The sequence below is a fragment of the Urtica dioica genome, chromosome 1, assembly GCF_054948205.1.
Source record: "Urtica dioica subsp. dioica isolate 48M chromosome 1, U.dioica_male_clone48M_v1_H2, whole genome shotgun sequence".
Taxonomy (NCBI): domain Eukaryota; kingdom Viridiplantae; phylum Streptophyta; class Magnoliopsida; order Rosales; family Urticaceae; genus Urtica; species Urtica dioica.
The window spans coordinates 3,658,924-3,675,650 of NC_142756.1; the positions used below are offsets into that span (position 1 = coordinate 3,658,924).

The window sequence follows — 16,727 nt, forward strand, 5'->3', positions numbered from 1 at the left end:
TTTCGCCGTGTGGGAATAACTCTACATAGCATGAAATTGGGGGAGATGAAATTGGTTTGGTCACTTGCCATGCTTTTTAGCTATAATGCCATAATTGACCAAGTTTATTATTAAGACAAGAAAAAAAAAAGGAACACCAGTTTCATTGATCATTCATGACATACAAAAGCCTAACATAAGAGGTTTTGTTACTGTGACATACTATATGAGATGTTAAATAGAAGCAGAGAGTGAGTTTGGGTTTGGGGTAAATTGGATGAGTAAAGTGCGGATCTCCATAGGCCCAAGTTCCACCACGAGCTCCGATGCCTCTATTCGTCCTCCTCTTACCACAGCTTCTTCTTCTCCTTCCACTTTCCATTTCAGCCTCTTCTTCTCCATTTCTCCTCTTTCTTGGTTCGCCGACAAACTCATTTCCCTCACTTTGCTTATCTAAACATCACGGATGATATGAGCCGGTTTGTGTAAAACCAAAACAGAAATCTCACTTTCAGCTTTTTACCTTCTTCTTTGGGAATAGCTTCTTTAGCTCCACACTCGCCAATTTTGAGTAATCCTTGTCCTCTCCGCTCTTTCCATATTCATTCCGATTCAACAACAGTAATCAATGTCACCAATTCTGTCTCTACGGAATACATATAAATATGCGGGTTATTAATACCTCGTATAAATGGGCCACTCGAAGAAGCACCTCTCCATTTTCAAGTTCCTGCACAAAAATTTCCGAATCTTCATATCCAACCCTGTGTTTTACTCCTAATCAACACGATATTGCAGCAAACATTATACCTGCAGAGTTATTACTGCAACATTCTCCGGTAGAGCATACGAAGGATCGATTCCTGAGAATGTTGTCACGCGAGAATTCATCCACTCATTTCCTTCCTGCCACAACCATTAATAATAAATCATCAGAATTCGCTCACCCAAACAAATACACACACACCTACGTGAAAACCATTCACCTGTTCTGCAAATGCCAGGAGTAGTGGAGAATAGATCTCTTGACCAGTTGTACGCCGCCACTTGGCACCTTCCCCGAGAGGATCGATTCTTACGTAAAATTTTCCTTGTATCTGAAACACAAGCCCGAAAAAATAAAGTTACTTAGAAGTCATTTATTTCGGGTGGGAGTGGGAGCAAGGAAGTAAGTACTGACAGTTAAGCCACTGCATTTGTCGTTTACACAAACTGTTTCATTCAAAACCTCACCAACTCCTCTCATGTCGTCATGGACTAATCTCCTGTGCAACAAAACGAGCTCGTGATTCAACTACTCTGCCAAAATAACCAACTATTATGAGCCCAAAACAAACCTATGGAGCATCAGCTCAATCTGACCGTCGATTAAGCTGCTTCCACCCACCGACCGATCAACCAAAACTGAAAGTTCCGAGCTTCCGTCTTGCACATATATCCCTAGATTAATCTGACAATGACGAATAACGGCCTCCATTATAAGCAAAGAAACCATAAATAAAGCAAAGATCATTCCTGAAAAAAAAAAGGCTCAGCAGGAATATCAAGATCAAGAGATGATATCTTACAGGATAGTAATTTCCAGAAATTGGTTGGTTTACTTGCAGTTCCCAGTCTGATCGAAAATCTCGAATCTGCAAATCATTTTGACAAATATTATACATGGAAGCTGAAACTAAACTGAGGAATAAATTAACAGCAAAAATAGAAATAAGATGGGAATATTCCATAATAGAGGAGAAACCAATTAACTAACTAATATATATGAAAGATGAGAAGCAATATATAGTACCCGTTTAATGAAGTCACGGCCATTGGAATCAGTGTAGAACGTTTTATTAGTCTTCATGGTGGTTGTAATTTGAGTTGTGATTTCTTTGCCAACACCATCGTCAATGGGGATAGGTCCAATCTAAAATGTGGACACAAGTTCTCTATATAAAATAGTATTGTAGAAAAAACTTGTGTTCGTAGCTACTCACTAATCTATGCACAATGAGCCCACTTACAGTAAACTCGACTTCCGCGTGTTCCTTTTCCTTGAATACTCTCGTAATCTAGTAATCCACATGGCATATAGTCATGGAAAAGTAGATGTAATATTTCCCAGGTGAGGGGAAAAAATCCACTACAAAAAATAAGATATACTTTGCGTATCTAAATCATCACACAACCTGAGATATCCATGGATTGATCTTCTCGTGTACTTCATCCAATATTGGACCCCGAACAATTCTCAAAATCACCTGGGTAGACGAACAGAACACTTGTTCATGAACTTTGAATTAACTTAATCTGGGAATAAATGTTCCCGGCTATGTACGAACAATGGGTGAAACAATAGATTAACAATATGTTTATTACCCGGCTTTCAGGTTTAATGGGAAACGTGTCATTTGGACGGAAGACATATGCCCCAGAAGCCTTCAACAGAGGGATACATAAAATAAAGAAATTAATGAAACTCAGCCACAGCCAACTTAAATAGTTCTGCAAGACAATGAGATATGGACTAAAAGATACACAATAGTTGACTACCTGAGGGTCTTTATCAGTCCCATCATTTCCACTGTAATAGCTGTAAGACTGCTTCGCAGATGCTTCAACCTTAACCAATGAGTACACGACGGTAAACAACCACCCTCTTGTATGCAAATATTAAATAAAAAATGTAGTGGGGTTTTGACCATCAATGATATGGCATACCAGAGTCCTTCTATTGACATAATGTGTGAGCTTTCTTTCGCGTTGAGAATAAATTAGCTTTAGACTTCCTTGCCCAACTTCTAGTTCGTTGTCCATATTTCCTTTTGGTGTGTAGATGGTGGAAATGACTGAACTAGGACCACCTTTATCTAAGGAAAAAAGAAAAGTGGACGAGTATTCACAGATGAAAGAGTAGAACAGGCACTTAATTATCACGCCATATAATTGGGAACACAGGTTAAACTCATGTAACATTCCAATAAACTAACCTGTCTTTTTTGCAGTTGAGACGATGTAAGTGCTGAAACCGATTGGTGGTACTGACACCGAAAACGCAAGCCAATATTTTATCGTATATCTTGGAGATTTTCCCAAATATGCTCTGGTGTAGTAATTCCTTATGCCTAATGTGGCGTTTGATATAGGAAGAAGCTGAGCTTCTACATTTTTTCCATCAGAATCTTGGACAATGACCCTGTCAGAGGAAACCTACAGAAGAAAACGAAGTTTCACTGAGCCAGACGAGTCAACCATGAATAAGCACATTTAACAGAATGCATAGCCTCCTAAAATTTTCAAGTTCACAACCAGTAATTTTAATGAAGTGTCCAACTCAAAAGGCGAGAACAAAAGAGAAAAGTACTTACAGGGATTCGTATAACTTCCTCTCTCTTCCAGCCAAGTGGATTGTAGACGACAACCACCTAAAAACATACGTGATATGGGATCGCATATAAAAGGCTCGATCATCACTTAATTCTCTATTTATTGGCTTGATAACACAGTTAGATGAAGCGACCTTACCAGACTTTTCCCATCAGACAAGGCAGCTTCTGATGGGGGACAGTAACTTATGTTCAGGAGAGGGCACTGCAAACGCCATGAACACAATAAATTACAGTTGGAAAGATCAACGAAAGAAATCTTGACTTGCCTGTTGTAACTCTGCAGCTTCAGAACTCGAACTTGATTGGGTCAAGTACGCTAGAGAAGAAGCCACTAGCTTTTCAGCCTAAAAACGATTCACGGGCAACACATTCAATTAACATGACCTGTGAACATTAGTTTGAAACAACATCATATGTCAAGATGGTTGTCGGAAAAAAAAAAAACACGGACCTCCTTGTAGCCTATTGAAAGTCGGAGTGCATAATCGGCAGCGACATGTGCTCTTTGAGTGCCACTAACTGCGTCGTGATGCTGAGCGATTCCCAAAGCGTCGGCTAGGGCATCAGTGTGCGGGCCCGAAGCCGACCTGCCTTTCAAAACTTCCAACTGCCTCGCTGCCTAATCAAAATCACAAAGAATCAAGAGATGTTTAGGAAGACAAATCACACAATATAAGCCTGAACATATGTGGGAAAAAAAAAATTGATATACCAGGTAGTAACCACTCAGGACTCTGACATAATGCTTAAGTCCCGGACGACTAGTGAAGTAGCCGGTCCAATACGCATTTGGATGATCTGCATACCTGAAAACAGAGCGTATATTAATACTTAAAAATGGGGAAATCATCGATAAGATCAAAGGTGAAAATCTCATTCACGGGAAGAAATCATCGGTCTTGAGAGGCCATTTCTCATTGGCTGCGTGTTTTGCATCAGTGTAGATAGATGGCGTTGAATATAATGCATTCACACGCCCATCCTATGAATCACAGAACAGGTCAAAGCAATTGATCTTCTCAATAGGATTTAATGCTGTGTGTGAATAATAGTTTTTAAGGGAATATATAAGACTACCTGGTTGACATAGTGGATGAACTTATCCATTTGTCTGAACCATGAATTTGCATATTGATAGCGGAAATCGGTCCCCATAGCCCACATAATGTGATTTGTCCTCGTCACGTTAGCCTTAAACCATAGACTGAAGTTACAACACAGCTTATAACAGATAATTCGTCTACAAAAATCTCACCTGTGCTAAAGCGGCAGCAACAAAGTCGTTGACACGCTCTTGAACGTTGTAGTCAAACAGAAGAATATCATCCTACAAGTAGAACCCGAACATAACATATGTCTATACAGGTTTTGTCGGAGCATTGTTGAGTGAGAGAGTAAGAGGGATTACCTGAATAGGCTGCGAAACATCATTTATTTCAAACGTGAAACCATCGGGAGGGTCATAATGCCTGGGGAAGATTCCGGTAAATATCTAAGAAGAAAGCGAGAAAATGGAATAATAAGCGATTGAAATCCGAGCGAAACCAAGTAAGGGATAACAACAGAAAAAAAAAAAAAAAAAAAAAAGGATGGACCTGGGACGAAGCACCAAGGGAACGAGAGCCTCTCCATATGACCTCGAGAGTCTTGTCTTGGAGTCGCTTTGCACGGTCTTGGTAATCGATTCGGGCGAAGAACAGGGAATCAAACCCCAGCTGCAATAAAGAGAGAGAAATGTGGTATGGGGTTATTGAGAGAGAGAGACACACACACACGGACATACCTCGGCCCCGAGAAGGTAGGCCTGCACGGCAGAGTGGCCAAAGGGGTCAATCTGCCAGCCAATTCGCGGAGTCTGAGAGAACTCGTTGATGATGAAGCGATGGCCGAGCGTGGTCTGGTCTATCAAGTCTATGTAATGAGGGGTCGCCTCGTCATGCATGCACATTCCTCCATTGCTATCCAAACAAACAAACAAACAATCAAAGATCAAATAAGAATAATCAAACAAATTCCAAACGGAGAAGCGTTATTACATGAACTCGAGGCGACCGGATTGGACGAGCTCCTTCACCTTCTCCTTCATGACCTTGCTCTGCTGCCTCCACCATCTCTGGAAAAAGGCCTTTCCAACAAAAACAAACACGCACACACACACAAAAAATTACATTTACAAACAAATACATACAGTAAAAATTTAAAAAAATAAAAATAAAAATAAAAATAAAGAGCTTACAATCTCAACGTAGATGAACTTTCGATTCTTGTCCTCCAACAATGCCGATATCACCGAGTCCAGTACGTTCTGAACACAAGCGCCCTGGAGAAACCAAATGTTGTGTTACATTTCAATTTTCCATCAAGATCAAGCAAGACAAGAAAAGTGAGAGAACAGAAGAGAAGAGTACTCGAATTGAATTGTTGGCTCCGACGTAGTACTGATCCACGGTCTTGAGCCACCCAACGTCGTCGTGTGAGTGTGGCACCAAATGCACGTTTATTTTTCCGGCCACCATCTTCGCCGCCGTGTCGTACTCTATGAACTCTGATTCCACTCCCCATACTAGAAACAATCCCAACCACAACATCATCGGAATCGCCGCCATTAAATTCGATATCATATATAATGACTTTGCCTCCAAAATTCACATATATTGTTCTCTTTGCTTAGCTTCCCTGCAAAGCGACAATCAGAGGTTAATAGGTTGACTCTCTCTCTCTCTCTCTCTCTACTGATGTGGATGAGTGATAATGACTTCCCGTTTATTTCTATATTTATTACATTACATCAATTGTTTATTTGATTAGGACATTCTCGAGAGAGAAGAGTAGGTTTTAAGCGAGCAGCAATAAAATAATCTTATATTGTGTGATTATCCAGTAAGGGTTAGCTTTATCCATTTATCTTTCACATTATTATATAAAATCTCTACGACAAAGCAAATATATCTTTCACATTATTATATAAAATCTATACGACAAAGCAAATATATCTTTCACATTATTTCTGTATATCGTATTAAAGTTGAATACGACATACACAAATAAAGGAATTATAGCCAAGTCCACCAGTAGTTGACGATGCTTCTTCTTCTCCATACTTTTTTTTATATGGGAGGGGTGTAGAAATCCTCACATTTAAAAACTTTCTAGGACTTCAGGCAAATTGAACAATTTGTTCTCATCTATTTATGTTTTTTATTTTTATTTTTTATTTGTTCATTATTGTAGAGAAGAGATAGTGAAGCAATAGAGAGAGAGAGAGAGAGAATATCTGTAACAGAATTCTGTTACTGAAAAACATGGATTTTGTGTTAGTCATCTTTCTTTAGGATAAAGATTCATATATTTACTACATAATATGTCAATGACTTGTGTGTATTTACTAGTGGGCGAGTTATACATGGCTTGTGGTCTAATTAAAAGGAAAAATGTGTGCATATAGACGTCAATGACTTATGTGTGATGTTGTTGAAAAGGAATATGATGTCTAGGTATTTTAGATGTTATTGTTTCTTTGTTAAAACGTGTATTTACTGTCGAAAATGTCAATTAAAAAGTTGTGACGGAGATAATTCCATGTATGTACTGCTGAATATGTCAAGTTATGAATTTGTTATATCTAATGAAATTGGAATATTAACGCGTATTTACTGCAAACAGGGTTAATTTGACTCAACCACGATGGCAAGAACAAAAATAACCGCCATAAGAAATAAGACGCTCACAATAATGTTGTCTACCGAAAACAGTTTGTAAATCATGTTGATTACATTCTGTATTTACACCACTTGACAATGGATTATGGTTTTCCAGCCATTGACGTTCAAAAAGCTTAACTGCAACATAACAGTAATAGTAAATATACGTAAATACAATAGTAATTCTATGAAAACCTGTGCAAAAATAGCCTAAAATTTCAACAAAAATAAAAATATAGACCTGATTCATTCAGAGTAAATAAGGAAGATCAATATAACGACTATTAAGGAAAATCAAACTAAAAAGTAAAGAAATAATCAAAACAGTAAATAAGGAATAAAAAATCAAATATATAAGGAAACAAAATAACAATGCACAGCCACATTAATTCAATTGCTACATATAAGAAAATAATTAAACAACTAAATCGTGTACACACATAAATTCGGCCAGTTCAAATTTAAAATTATAGAAAGCCTAAAAAATTCAAATTTCAAATATTTTCAGAATTCAAAACTCTAAAAGGACAGATTTCGGAATTGAAAAAACATCTAATTGGGTCACGTCATCCGAGTAGCTATTTACTTAATATTTACAAAACATTGGCTATTTAGCAAATCTCAACGTTTGAGTTGGCTATTTTGCTAATTTTTTGTTAATTTAAATCTTCGTTCCCTCAAATGCACCCAAACGCTTTATAATATACCTTGCTGAGCTAAATACAAAGACAAAATATTACCGAAATTCTTCTTCCCTCTATCATCACAGGAAAATATAAGCGTAAGGAAAAGACTCACTCCACTTTTTTTAGGTGAAGAAGAGAGCTGAGAAACGAGAAGGATGAATAAAAAAAATTTTAAAAAAAATGAACACATGGAATGTGATTCTTCCAGAATAATAATGAGAAAAGAGTTACTTTAAGAGAAACTTCGAAAAAAAAAAGTAACTCAGGTAATTTCCACAATTGGTTAAGGATGGGCTTGGCCCGTAAAGAAAATGGGCTTTGTGTGAAGTTGGACTGTAGAACAAATGACGTCATCCTAATTGTCGGTCTTGGTTACTTGCCCGCCCCGCAAAACACTGAAATTGGAGACAAACACAAACACCACTGCGAACAGAATCGCTTTCACCCCCAAAAGTGAAAGAAAGAAGGAAAAAAAAAAACCCTAATTGAGCTCTGCAATCATGGAAGATTCCTTCAACGTTCGCGTAGGTAAAATATTCGGCTCTCTGAGCTCTTCTTCTTCTTCAGCACCGGCTTCGTCATCTTCATCGTCTTCGTCGCTGAGCTCTATGTGGTGCCTCACCGACAGAGAAATCGAGCGCCAGAAATGGAACCGCGAGAAGCCCATCCCCGAACCTCACAAGGACCTCCTCGACGACGAATACGCCGATGGAGCAGAATACGCAGAGGAAGAAGAAGAAGAAGAAGACGAAGAAGAGGAAGCGGAAGAGTCGGAACCGAAAAACGAGGACTCAGACTGGGACATCAAAGCCTCTATCGGCCGAGATCGAACTCTTGATTTCGAGGTATGTATGGTATCAGTACAGCTGAAATTGAATTAAGAAATGGATTTTTTTTATTTTTTTTTTATTTTTTTTTGTTAGTGAGAGTTGTGAAATTGAATGTTGAAACTTGAAATACGCAGGAAGAGGAAGACGAGTTTGACAGGCTGGCAGTTGGGGAGGTGAAAGGAGACGAAGAACGAGTTTTCGCGAGAGCCGTGGAAGACGATTCAGTGGCGGAGAAAGAGGAGAACCCTAAATCCATTCTGAAGAGGAAGAACGACGACAAAAACCCCTCCTCCGATTCCAAGCCCGAGAAGCGCGTTCGATTCGACCCCGACACCCTCGACAACCATCACCAAAACGACACCCAGACCCAGTCCCAGACCCAGACCCAGCCGAAGCAGAGCGGAGCGGGCGTTCCCGACTATGTAATGAATCCGAGCAGATACACTCGCTATACATTGGATTCCTCGAGCGACATGAACGACGACGACCGCTCGAACAAACAAGCCTACGCAGATCTCTTGAACGCCCTGAAGAAGTCCAGCGAGGAACCGGTTGAGCCGGGCGAGAGGCCGGTCACGTTCATCCCGAGGAAGAAAAAGTGTAATCTGGACGATGATCCAGATGCCTCGATGGTCGATACCTGCACCGAGATGGTGCAACAGGTCGGGATCGGCCACGCACCCATCGCAGCAGCGGAGGCAGAAACGGGGGAAGCTTCGGCCATGGAAGAAGACCAGCAACTCGAAGCCGCGGTGGTGTCTCAGAAGCCGAAACCGGGTCGTCAATACCGCGTAAAAACAAGGCAGGAAGTGGAGGAGTGAGAGTTTATTGGTCCTTTTTAATGTAGTACCGGTTGTTTGTGTAATATGGATGCATTACAAGTATTTGTAGTTTTTTTTTTTTTTTTTTTTAACCTTCTGATAGACCCATTATTAATCATTTGTCAATTGTGTTCATTAAAAAGAAACACACAATTGAACAGTAATTTCCTCCCACAAATTAAACAATTAAAAAGGTTTGTTCGGGAGTGAAACCAGCACAGCTTAGTTGCCTATTTAGTTTGTTTAATACTAAGGTTTTAAACCATACCAGTAAATTCAAAATCTTGGTAAAAATCCACGAAGTAACCGGAATACGAGTGGTATACCAATACCAACGCATAAACTGGAAAACAAAGTGCCAAAATATGATATCTCGGTTATGTGATCTTGGAGAGAGACGAAACCCGAGTACAAGCTGAAACCATGTATTTTTTGAAGAAAACAACGAGAAATCCATGGTATACCAGCGAGTTCTCAAGTGGTTTTTTTAGCGCATCTGATGTCTACGTCTCACATGAGTGCATTAATTTTGTATTTAAGATTTTATAACGTCATTACTCTACAAAATCAGTCTCTGCAAAGAGAAAGATGAGACCAATATGTATTTCGATCGATTTCTAATCCATACACTAATAAAGTCATTACTCTATAAAACAAGACTCCGTAAAGAGAGACGACACCAATTGATTTCCGATCCATTAACCACCAGTAACGTAAATACTGTTTATAAAACCAGAATCCGTAAAGAGAAAGATGACTCAAATGCACCTTCTATACCAAAAGAGGATCAAAATGCTGTAGTGCTAATAAGATAAGAGGGGCTAGCTTAGTTGTTAAAAGCATCCTACTCCAAAACAAGATTACATTCGAGTCACCGTAAAAGCAAAAAACCGTAAAAAAAAAAGCAGCATGGGACCCAATCAATGGAAATCACATATTTAAGACCTACTTTTCATCCCCCCCCCCCCCCCCCCCCCCAAAAAAAAAAAAAAAAAAAAAAAAATTGTTAGTAAGAGTGAAGTCAGAAGAGGCGTTTCCTGCAGTCGGCAGCGCCACAGTAACAGAACATCTTTTTGATGGAGCCGTCGGGGGCCAAGACACTGTCGAGAGCGTAGCCGTAGTCGTAAGTGAGCTCTTCCAAGGGACGGATGTTGTCGGCGGCAAAGAGCATGACTCGAGCGAGCTTCATCTCCGAGTGGCTGCTCAACACGCACTGCACAAACAAGTTGGGCCCGCAGCTGTGGTTTATGAACCGTGCTATGTTCCCGCTGCTCCCCGCATCAATGCAATATTCCGCTGCGCTCTCGCAATTCTCAGAACTCGTTCCTTCCCCTTTCGACCTCCGCTGTTACCCAATTAATTTAACCCCAAAAAAAAAAGTGTTAGATAATTGCTCAAGCAAGTAACTAAACCACCAAAATTTGGAGACTTGCTAAATAACCCACAACTTTTTGCAATTTTAAAGTAAATAACCACTATGGTGACGTGGCATTGTTTGAACGTTTTTAGCTTTCCATTTATGTCTTTTGAGTCTAATGGTTTACTTACAATTATTAACGTCTTTTTAGTTTTGTTCATAAAATCTCGTGGCTATTTACTAAAAATTTAAAGAAGGTTGGTTATATGACAAAACTTGAATTTTCGTATATATATATATATATATATATATATATATATATATATATATATATATATATATATATATATATATATATATAGTGTCCAGGTTAAACACGACTAAAATCCATGACTTTAATATTATCGATCGTGAGACTAACCTACTAGCCCTTATTGTTGCGACCAAAGAAAATCGCAAACTAATAAGGTCCCAAGAATCGCCCTTACTACTGGACCAACACGTTGGGTTTTTTTTTTTTTTTTTATAACCGTGGTGTCCGGGTTAGACCCGACTAATATCCACGAGGCCCTGGCATTATCAATCGGGAGACTACCCCAGTGGCCCCAATTGTTGCATCCAAGGAGAATCGAACCGGGGATGTGCAAGATCCCAAGAATCGCCCTTACCACTAGACCAACCCCTTGGGGTTATTATTGCAATAATTTTTTTTAAACCGTGGTGTCTGGGCTAGATCCGACCAAAATTCACAGGGCACTGGCATTATTAACCGGGGAATATTAAGTTCCCGAGAATAACCCTTACCACTGGACCAACACCTTGGGGGCTGTTTGGTAACATTTTTGTTTTTTGTTTTTCAAAATACAAATTCTGTTTTGTTTTGTTTTCTAATTTTTTAAAAATAAAAGCATGTTTGGTAATTGCGTTTTTGTTTTTTGTTTTTAAAACGAAAAAACAAAAACATGTTTGGTAATCACATTTTTATTTTTTTAAATAAAAAATAAAAAACATGTTTGGTTTAAATAAAAGACTAGACCTGACGAGACTTGCAGTAGTCAAAGTCAGTCCAGGAATCCTCGTCAAAGACCTTCCTTTGAGGCCACGAAGGATTCGGAACCATAGCCGAGATCGACGACGTGATCACCACGCGCTTCACGCCCGCGTCTCTGGCGGTGCGCAGGACGTTGATGGTGCCGTCGACCGCCGGCGAGAGCAGCTCGGCCTGCGGGTCCCGCGGGGCTTCGAGCGTGCAGGGGGACGCCACGTGGAAGACGCCTCGGCAGCCTCGGACGGCGTCGGCGTCGAGGAGATCGGCGGAGAAGATGCGGCGTCGGCGTCGAGGAGATCGGCGGAGAAGAGAAGAAGAATCTCGAGAGTTTGTTTTTAAAAATTTTGAAAACAAGTTTTTTTTATTCTCCAGTTTTTGTTTTATTCTCTCCCCTATTTTTTAAACAAAAAACAAAAATGACTTTATCAAACACGTTTTTTTTTTCTTAAGGTCACTTTTTTATTTTTAAAAACAAAAAACAAAAAATAAAAACGTTACCAAACAGTCCCTTAGAGTCAATTTTCTAATATTAATAAGTAAGAAAGTATACCTCTCTTCCGCCCAAACCGTTCATTGTCTGCAAACAATCGATGTCAAAGATATAGTCGTTGCCGGAAATGCTGTCTGCATCTTCGGTTCTCCTGACAACACCCGTGTACTCACAGATTGGAGCACCAGAAGGAATGAAGTCCCACGACCGAACGCCCCACCCTTTATTAGCCGTGCGGAACACCTGAGACCAATCACCATTTATTATTAACTTAGCTCTACAATGCATGAAATCTTGGCTGGATATTAATATATATACACACACATATACATACATATATATATACATATATATATATATATATATATATATATATATACCTCGAATTTAAACTTGAGTCCCTGCTGAGAAACACGGTTGACGCACTCCGGTCCACAGCCACACTCAGGACCGCATTCATAGACCACATCCTTCGCTTCTATCAATCTGTTGTAACATCATACGAAGAAGGACGAAAAAGATATCATATTTACGGATCAAGAATACAAAGAGAAGATGAACAATCACGGGAAATGGTTAGAGAGTGGTCCCCACCTCCCTCCATCACGCTGCACATATGGGAAGCTGCCGCCGTTGAGCTTAGCACACGAACAGCTTCTCGAAGTTCCGCAGCTTCCTTTGCAATCGCATCCCGACGAATTCGATGGAAGCTTCACATTCTTCGCGAGCTTTAGAGACTTGTGATAGGTAAAACCTGAAATCATCACATGCGGATACGATATTATAACTTTATAAAGCTTGAAAAGAAATGACGTTGTTTCTTTCACTTGAATAACATGCCCATTTTGCGGGGTCAACTTGCCAGTTGGTGGAACAGGTGGTTTGTCCACCGAATTTGTGGCTGGAATAGGAATTCTCTCTTGACCACCGCTGATGTCCTCGCATATCAACCTAAGCCATTTGGGTCGATTCAATCACAGCATTAGAGTTTGCAACGAGTTAAATATTTTCTATATTTAATTATCAACAAATTGGCAGTATGTACCACTCTATATCTCCAACCGACTGAGGAACGCGTCCGTTAATAAATTTAACCTGCCATTGAAGATACCTTGTAAATAAAGAGATTAAAAAAAAAACAGTTTCCATATGCGATCTTGATCTGATTAGCAGTACAACATTTGAAATTTACAAATAATTGAAAGTGAATGTATATTTTGTACTTTACTGAATGTTTTAATGCAAGGAAAAAAAATGAAGAAGCCTAATTCGAAACAAATGATCTATGATTCTCATTATACACATGGACTACTACGTTGTCCATGCTGAAATGATACTTTCTACAGAGCTCCAAACCCAATGAAAACGTACTGCTATAGATTTCATATATTACCTGGTCAGTGGTTAACATTGGCTGCCCTTCCAACCGCTTAAGGCCGTACTTGAAGACAGTAAATCCAGAAATACCCTTATCTGCCCAATACCGAACAACCTACAAAACACAATTCAAAGTAATTTTTAAAAGCACCGTCACTTTTTAAAGTCATTTTACTTGAAACGCAGCGGGTTTACCTTGTACAAGCCATCATAAGTGTACAGTTTACCAGTGTAACTGTGTTTACAAGTATGGCCACGAACCACTCTAATTGGCACACCCTGCTCCACCGCATTCTAAAATCGTTTATAAAATGTCAGTTCATATTGTTAAGTGGAAAGGTCCATTCACACAATTTGAATTTGGCCCGGCCCACGCGAAGCGTGAGGGGGATTGTTACTCGGCCTGGTCACGCTATGCGTGAGGTTGAAGTGGGATAATCCCACATTGATTGTGTGTGTGAAAATGGACGTATTTATATATCGGTTGGACTTCTCCACTTAACACCAATTGGCTTTGAATTGGACTTTAACACATATAACCCAACATAACTACTACGTGAATCATTACTCATTTATTCGAGTCTACTACACAAACCTTTAGTGCCAAGTTTCCGCTTCTCATGACTTGATCTGCCTTTTGACGCTTATCTCCATTCAAATTATGGCCTCCTTGACCCGTATACACAACGTCGTTGGCATTGTCCAAGTCATCCTCATACATCCCCGACAAGACAATGGCAACAGCAAGTGGGAATGTGTAGCTTTTGTACTCCTGCGAATTAAACACAATTTTTCTCAAATAAAATAATTGCATCTTGGGGTTGGTCTAGTGGTAAGGACGATTCTTGGGATCTTGCACATCCCCGGTTCGATTCCCCCTGGATGCAACAATTGGGGCCACTGGGGTAGTCTCCCGGTCGATAATGCCAGGGCCTCGTGGATATTAGTCGGGTCTAACCCGGACACCACGGTTATAAAAAAAAAAAAAAAAAAAAAAAAAAAAAAATTGCATCTTCATTTCATGGAAAAAAAAAAAAAAAAAAAGTGGATTCATTACCCCCTTGCTGTAGGCCTGTCCCATGTAATCGATCCCGTTAAGCCAATGGCTGTGGAAACCGACAGCAACCATTTCAGCTCGCGAATAGAATTGATGACCAACTTCAATACCTGCCACAGAACGGGAAACACTCTAACTCAGCACCAACTAAAGTAGGGTTTCAATGAAACAAAGGGACCAACCGGGGATAGTTCCGATTCTTTTAGAGGGATACAAGATCTCATTGTTCTCCATCATCTGTGACAAAAAGAGAGAGATGCAATGATCATATAAATGGTTGCAGAGTGTAATAATAATAATAATAATAATAATAGGTGGGTTTCGAGATGGCAATTTTACACATCTATCCACGTACCCGCAAGATCATATCCGCCAGGGTAGGATCTTCACCGAATAAATGAGTAATGAGTAGGGTACGGGTATTACCCATTAAAAATTATATAAGTATGGGTAGGGTATGGTTTTTAAGTACCTTATTTTTAAGCAAATTTTAGTGTACGTATTTATTGATTTAAATATTTTTTAGATTTTTTTATTGAACTATTTTTTGAAGGCAGCTTTGCTGCAGTGGGAATTGAACCCACGACCTCCACACAGGAGGTGGTGTGGAATTACCACTAAGCTGTCCTAAGTACCACATTGAACTATTATATTAGATTTGTTTATTTTTTATTAATAAATCTAATATAATAATGGGTAAAAAAGTACCCATAGGTTATTCTGTACTCTCAAGGGATTTACCCAGATCCATATCCATTAAAAATAATTGAGTATGAGTAGAGTATGATTAAAAAAAAAAAAAAAATTCATGAGTAAGGTATTGTTTTCCATGACCCAACCCAGACCCTACTCATTGTCATCCCTAGGTGAGTTTGGTGAGAGACTTGCCTTGCTGACCGTCTTCAGATCGGGCCTTTTGGCTTTGTTCTTGGTCACCTCCGTCGAGGCATCATCGTTCTTCCCTTTCTTATTTTTCTTCTTCTGCTTCTTCGTCTGCTTCTTTCCCTGCGAACCTCAAACACACGCCGGTGAGAATAGCATTAGAATAGAGACTTGTCATAAACTGTGTAGTATCATCATTTCTTTTCGAAACTAGTTGGCAATGAGAGGAGTAACCATGACCTTAAAAAACTCTTATTAGTTCACTTGTACTTTCTACGGGTTATTCTTAACATGTTCGCTCAAAATTGAGGCTTTTTGCTTTCGTCTATCTTGGACCGAATCCCAACGATTGAACTGTAGTACTCTTGATACCTTGTGAAATATCATGTTGCTTAACCTGTTATTTATTTATTTTTAATTTCAGTTTCAGTATGTTCTTTAAACGACACTATTATATGTAACAATCAACCACGTTTGAGATTCTAATGGAAACAAACAAATCAACCTTAGAAACTGCTTTGGGTTCAGGCACGACTTTCTTGCACCTCTCTTCTTCTTCCTGCAGGAAACAACGAGACACAAATATTCAGATGTGCTATCCGATAACACAAACAAGAACACTCAACATTTTTTGGGGGATTTTTAGAAAAGTACCTGTACGAAATGGAGGTAGTGTTTGTTGAAGCGCCTCAAAGTGTCTTTGATCTTGGCCTCGTCGCTCTTCTCGACAATGTCGAGTTTGAGTTTCTTCAATGGCTGATCGTCTTCCTTGTCGTCAAGCAATCCCACTCGCCGGCGAACCAGAAGCTCTTTTTCGGCTCTGTTTTTCGTCTTCAAGGTCCGAGCCATCCGACCGCTCGTTCTTCGCCTTGACGCCGGCTCCACCGCCGTTGACTGCTCCACCATTTCCGTACGATCGGAGGAAAAGTGAAACCCAAAAGAAACTCGTCTTTTGAGCTCCTCAGTCTGAGCGACTAGAAAAAGAAAATGAGAGAAATGGGTTTTGCTTTTTTGGTTCATCAGTTGAAGTTGAACATTTAGAGTTAATTGCGGCAAAAATACTTAAAGTTTTCGTAAATCAGTACTTATATACCTAAAGTTTATTTTCAGTGGCAAAAGTACTTG

The 16,727-nt window shown here is 39.5% G+C and overlaps 3 protein-coding genes across 4 annotated transcripts; 1 reads left to right on the forward strand and 2 right to left on the reverse strand.

The window, feature by feature from the left end:
* Positions 1-122: 122 nt before the first annotated feature.
* On the reverse strand, positions 123-6,076 carry LOC149406478 (alpha-mannosidase At3g26720-like). 2 transcript variants are annotated; one of them, XM_089606923.1, is made up of 29 exons: positions 5,762-6,076; positions 5,590-5,673; positions 5,390-5,478; positions 5,137-5,311; positions 4,949-5,068; positions 4,762-4,845; positions 4,609-4,680; positions 4,431-4,544; positions 4,235-4,335; positions 4,066-4,159; positions 3,805-3,972; positions 3,620-3,697; positions 3,490-3,555; positions 3,333-3,389; positions 2,955-3,174; positions 2,686-2,828; positions 2,518-2,586; positions 2,344-2,403; positions 2,154-2,225; positions 1,989-2,036; positions 1,772-1,891; positions 1,548-1,613; positions 1,317-1,429; positions 1,160-1,244; positions 966-1,076; positions 790-885; positions 662-709; positions 503-571; positions 123-432 (listed from the first exon to the last, which is right to left on the reverse strand). In XM_089606923.1, the coding sequence occupies exons 1-29, from the start codon at positions 5,972-5,974 to the stop codon at positions 214-216; spliced, it is 3,054 nt and encodes a 1,017-aa protein (XP_089463049.1). In that variant the 5' UTR covers positions 5,975-6,076; the 3' UTR covers positions 123-213. The 2 variants fall into 2 exon arrangements, with proteins under 2 accessions (XP_089463049.1, XP_089463041.1); XM_089606915.1 differs by having other exon boundaries at positions 2,686-2,834.
* A 2,071-nt stretch (positions 6,077-8,147) lies between these two features.
* On the forward strand, positions 8,148-9,607 carry LOC149406479 (uncharacterized). Its single transcript, XM_089606931.1, has 2 exons — positions 8,148-8,585; positions 8,705-9,607. The coding sequence occupies exons 1-2, from the start codon at positions 8,241-8,243 to the stop codon at positions 9,389-9,391; spliced, it is 1,032 nt and encodes a 343-aa protein (XP_089463057.1). The 5' UTR covers positions 8,148-8,240; the 3' UTR covers positions 9,392-9,607.
* Positions 9,608-10,368: 761 nt separating this feature from the next.
* Positions 10,369-16,617, reverse strand: LOC149406480 (histone-lysine N-methyltransferase, H3 lysine-9 specific SUVH4-like). The gene is made up of 14 exons (XM_089606952.1): positions 16,257-16,617; positions 16,108-16,161; positions 15,609-15,725; positions 14,903-14,957; positions 14,721-14,830; positions 14,259-14,435; positions 13,859-13,957; positions 13,680-13,778; positions 13,332-13,381; positions 13,149-13,237; positions 12,881-13,040; positions 12,667-12,772; positions 12,347-12,529; positions 10,369-10,736 (listed from the first exon to the last, which is right to left on the reverse strand). Exons 1-14 carry the CDS (start codon positions 16,506-16,508, stop codon positions 10,413-10,415), a joined length of 1,875 nt encoding a protein of 624 aa, XP_089463078.1. The 5' UTR covers positions 16,509-16,617; the 3' UTR covers positions 10,369-10,412.
* Positions 16,618-16,727: the final 110 nt, after the last annotated feature.

Excerpts from the sequence above, each read along its gene's own strand:
- LOC149406478 (XM_089606915.1), bottom strand. The coding sequence starts at position 5,974 with ATGATATCGAATTTAATGGCGGCGATTCCGATGATGTTGTGGTTGGGA. Across the intron at positions 2,835-2,954 it reads CTCAACTGCAAAAAAGACAG|ATAAAGGTGGTCCTAGTTCA; the intron begins GTTAGTTTATTG and ends TTTTTTCCTTAG. Across the intron at positions 1,245-1,316 it reads ATTGAGCTGATGCTCCATAG|GAGATTAGTCCATGACGACA; the intron begins GTTTGTTTTGGG and ends TTTGTTGCACAG.
- LOC149406479 (XM_089606931.1), top strand. The coding sequence starts at position 8,241 with ATGGAAGATTCCTTCAACGTTCGCGTAGGTAAAATATTCGGCTCTCTG. Across the intron at positions 8,586-8,704 it reads ATCGAACTCTTGATTTCGAG|GAAGAGGAAGACGAGTTTGA; the intron begins GTATGTATGGTA and ends TGAAATACGCAG.
- LOC149406480 (XM_089606952.1), bottom strand. The coding sequence starts at position 16,508 with ATGGTGGAGCAGTCAACGGCGGTGGAGCCGGCGTCAAGGCGAAGAACG. Across the intron at positions 13,382-13,679 it reads CAATGTTAACCACTGACCAG|GTTAAATTTATTAACGGACG; the intron begins GTAATATATGAA and ends CTTCAATGGCAG. Across the intron at positions 12,530-12,666 it reads GACTCAAGTTTAAATTCGAG|GTGTTCCGCACGGCTAATAA; the intron begins GTATATATATAT and ends GATTGGTCTCAG.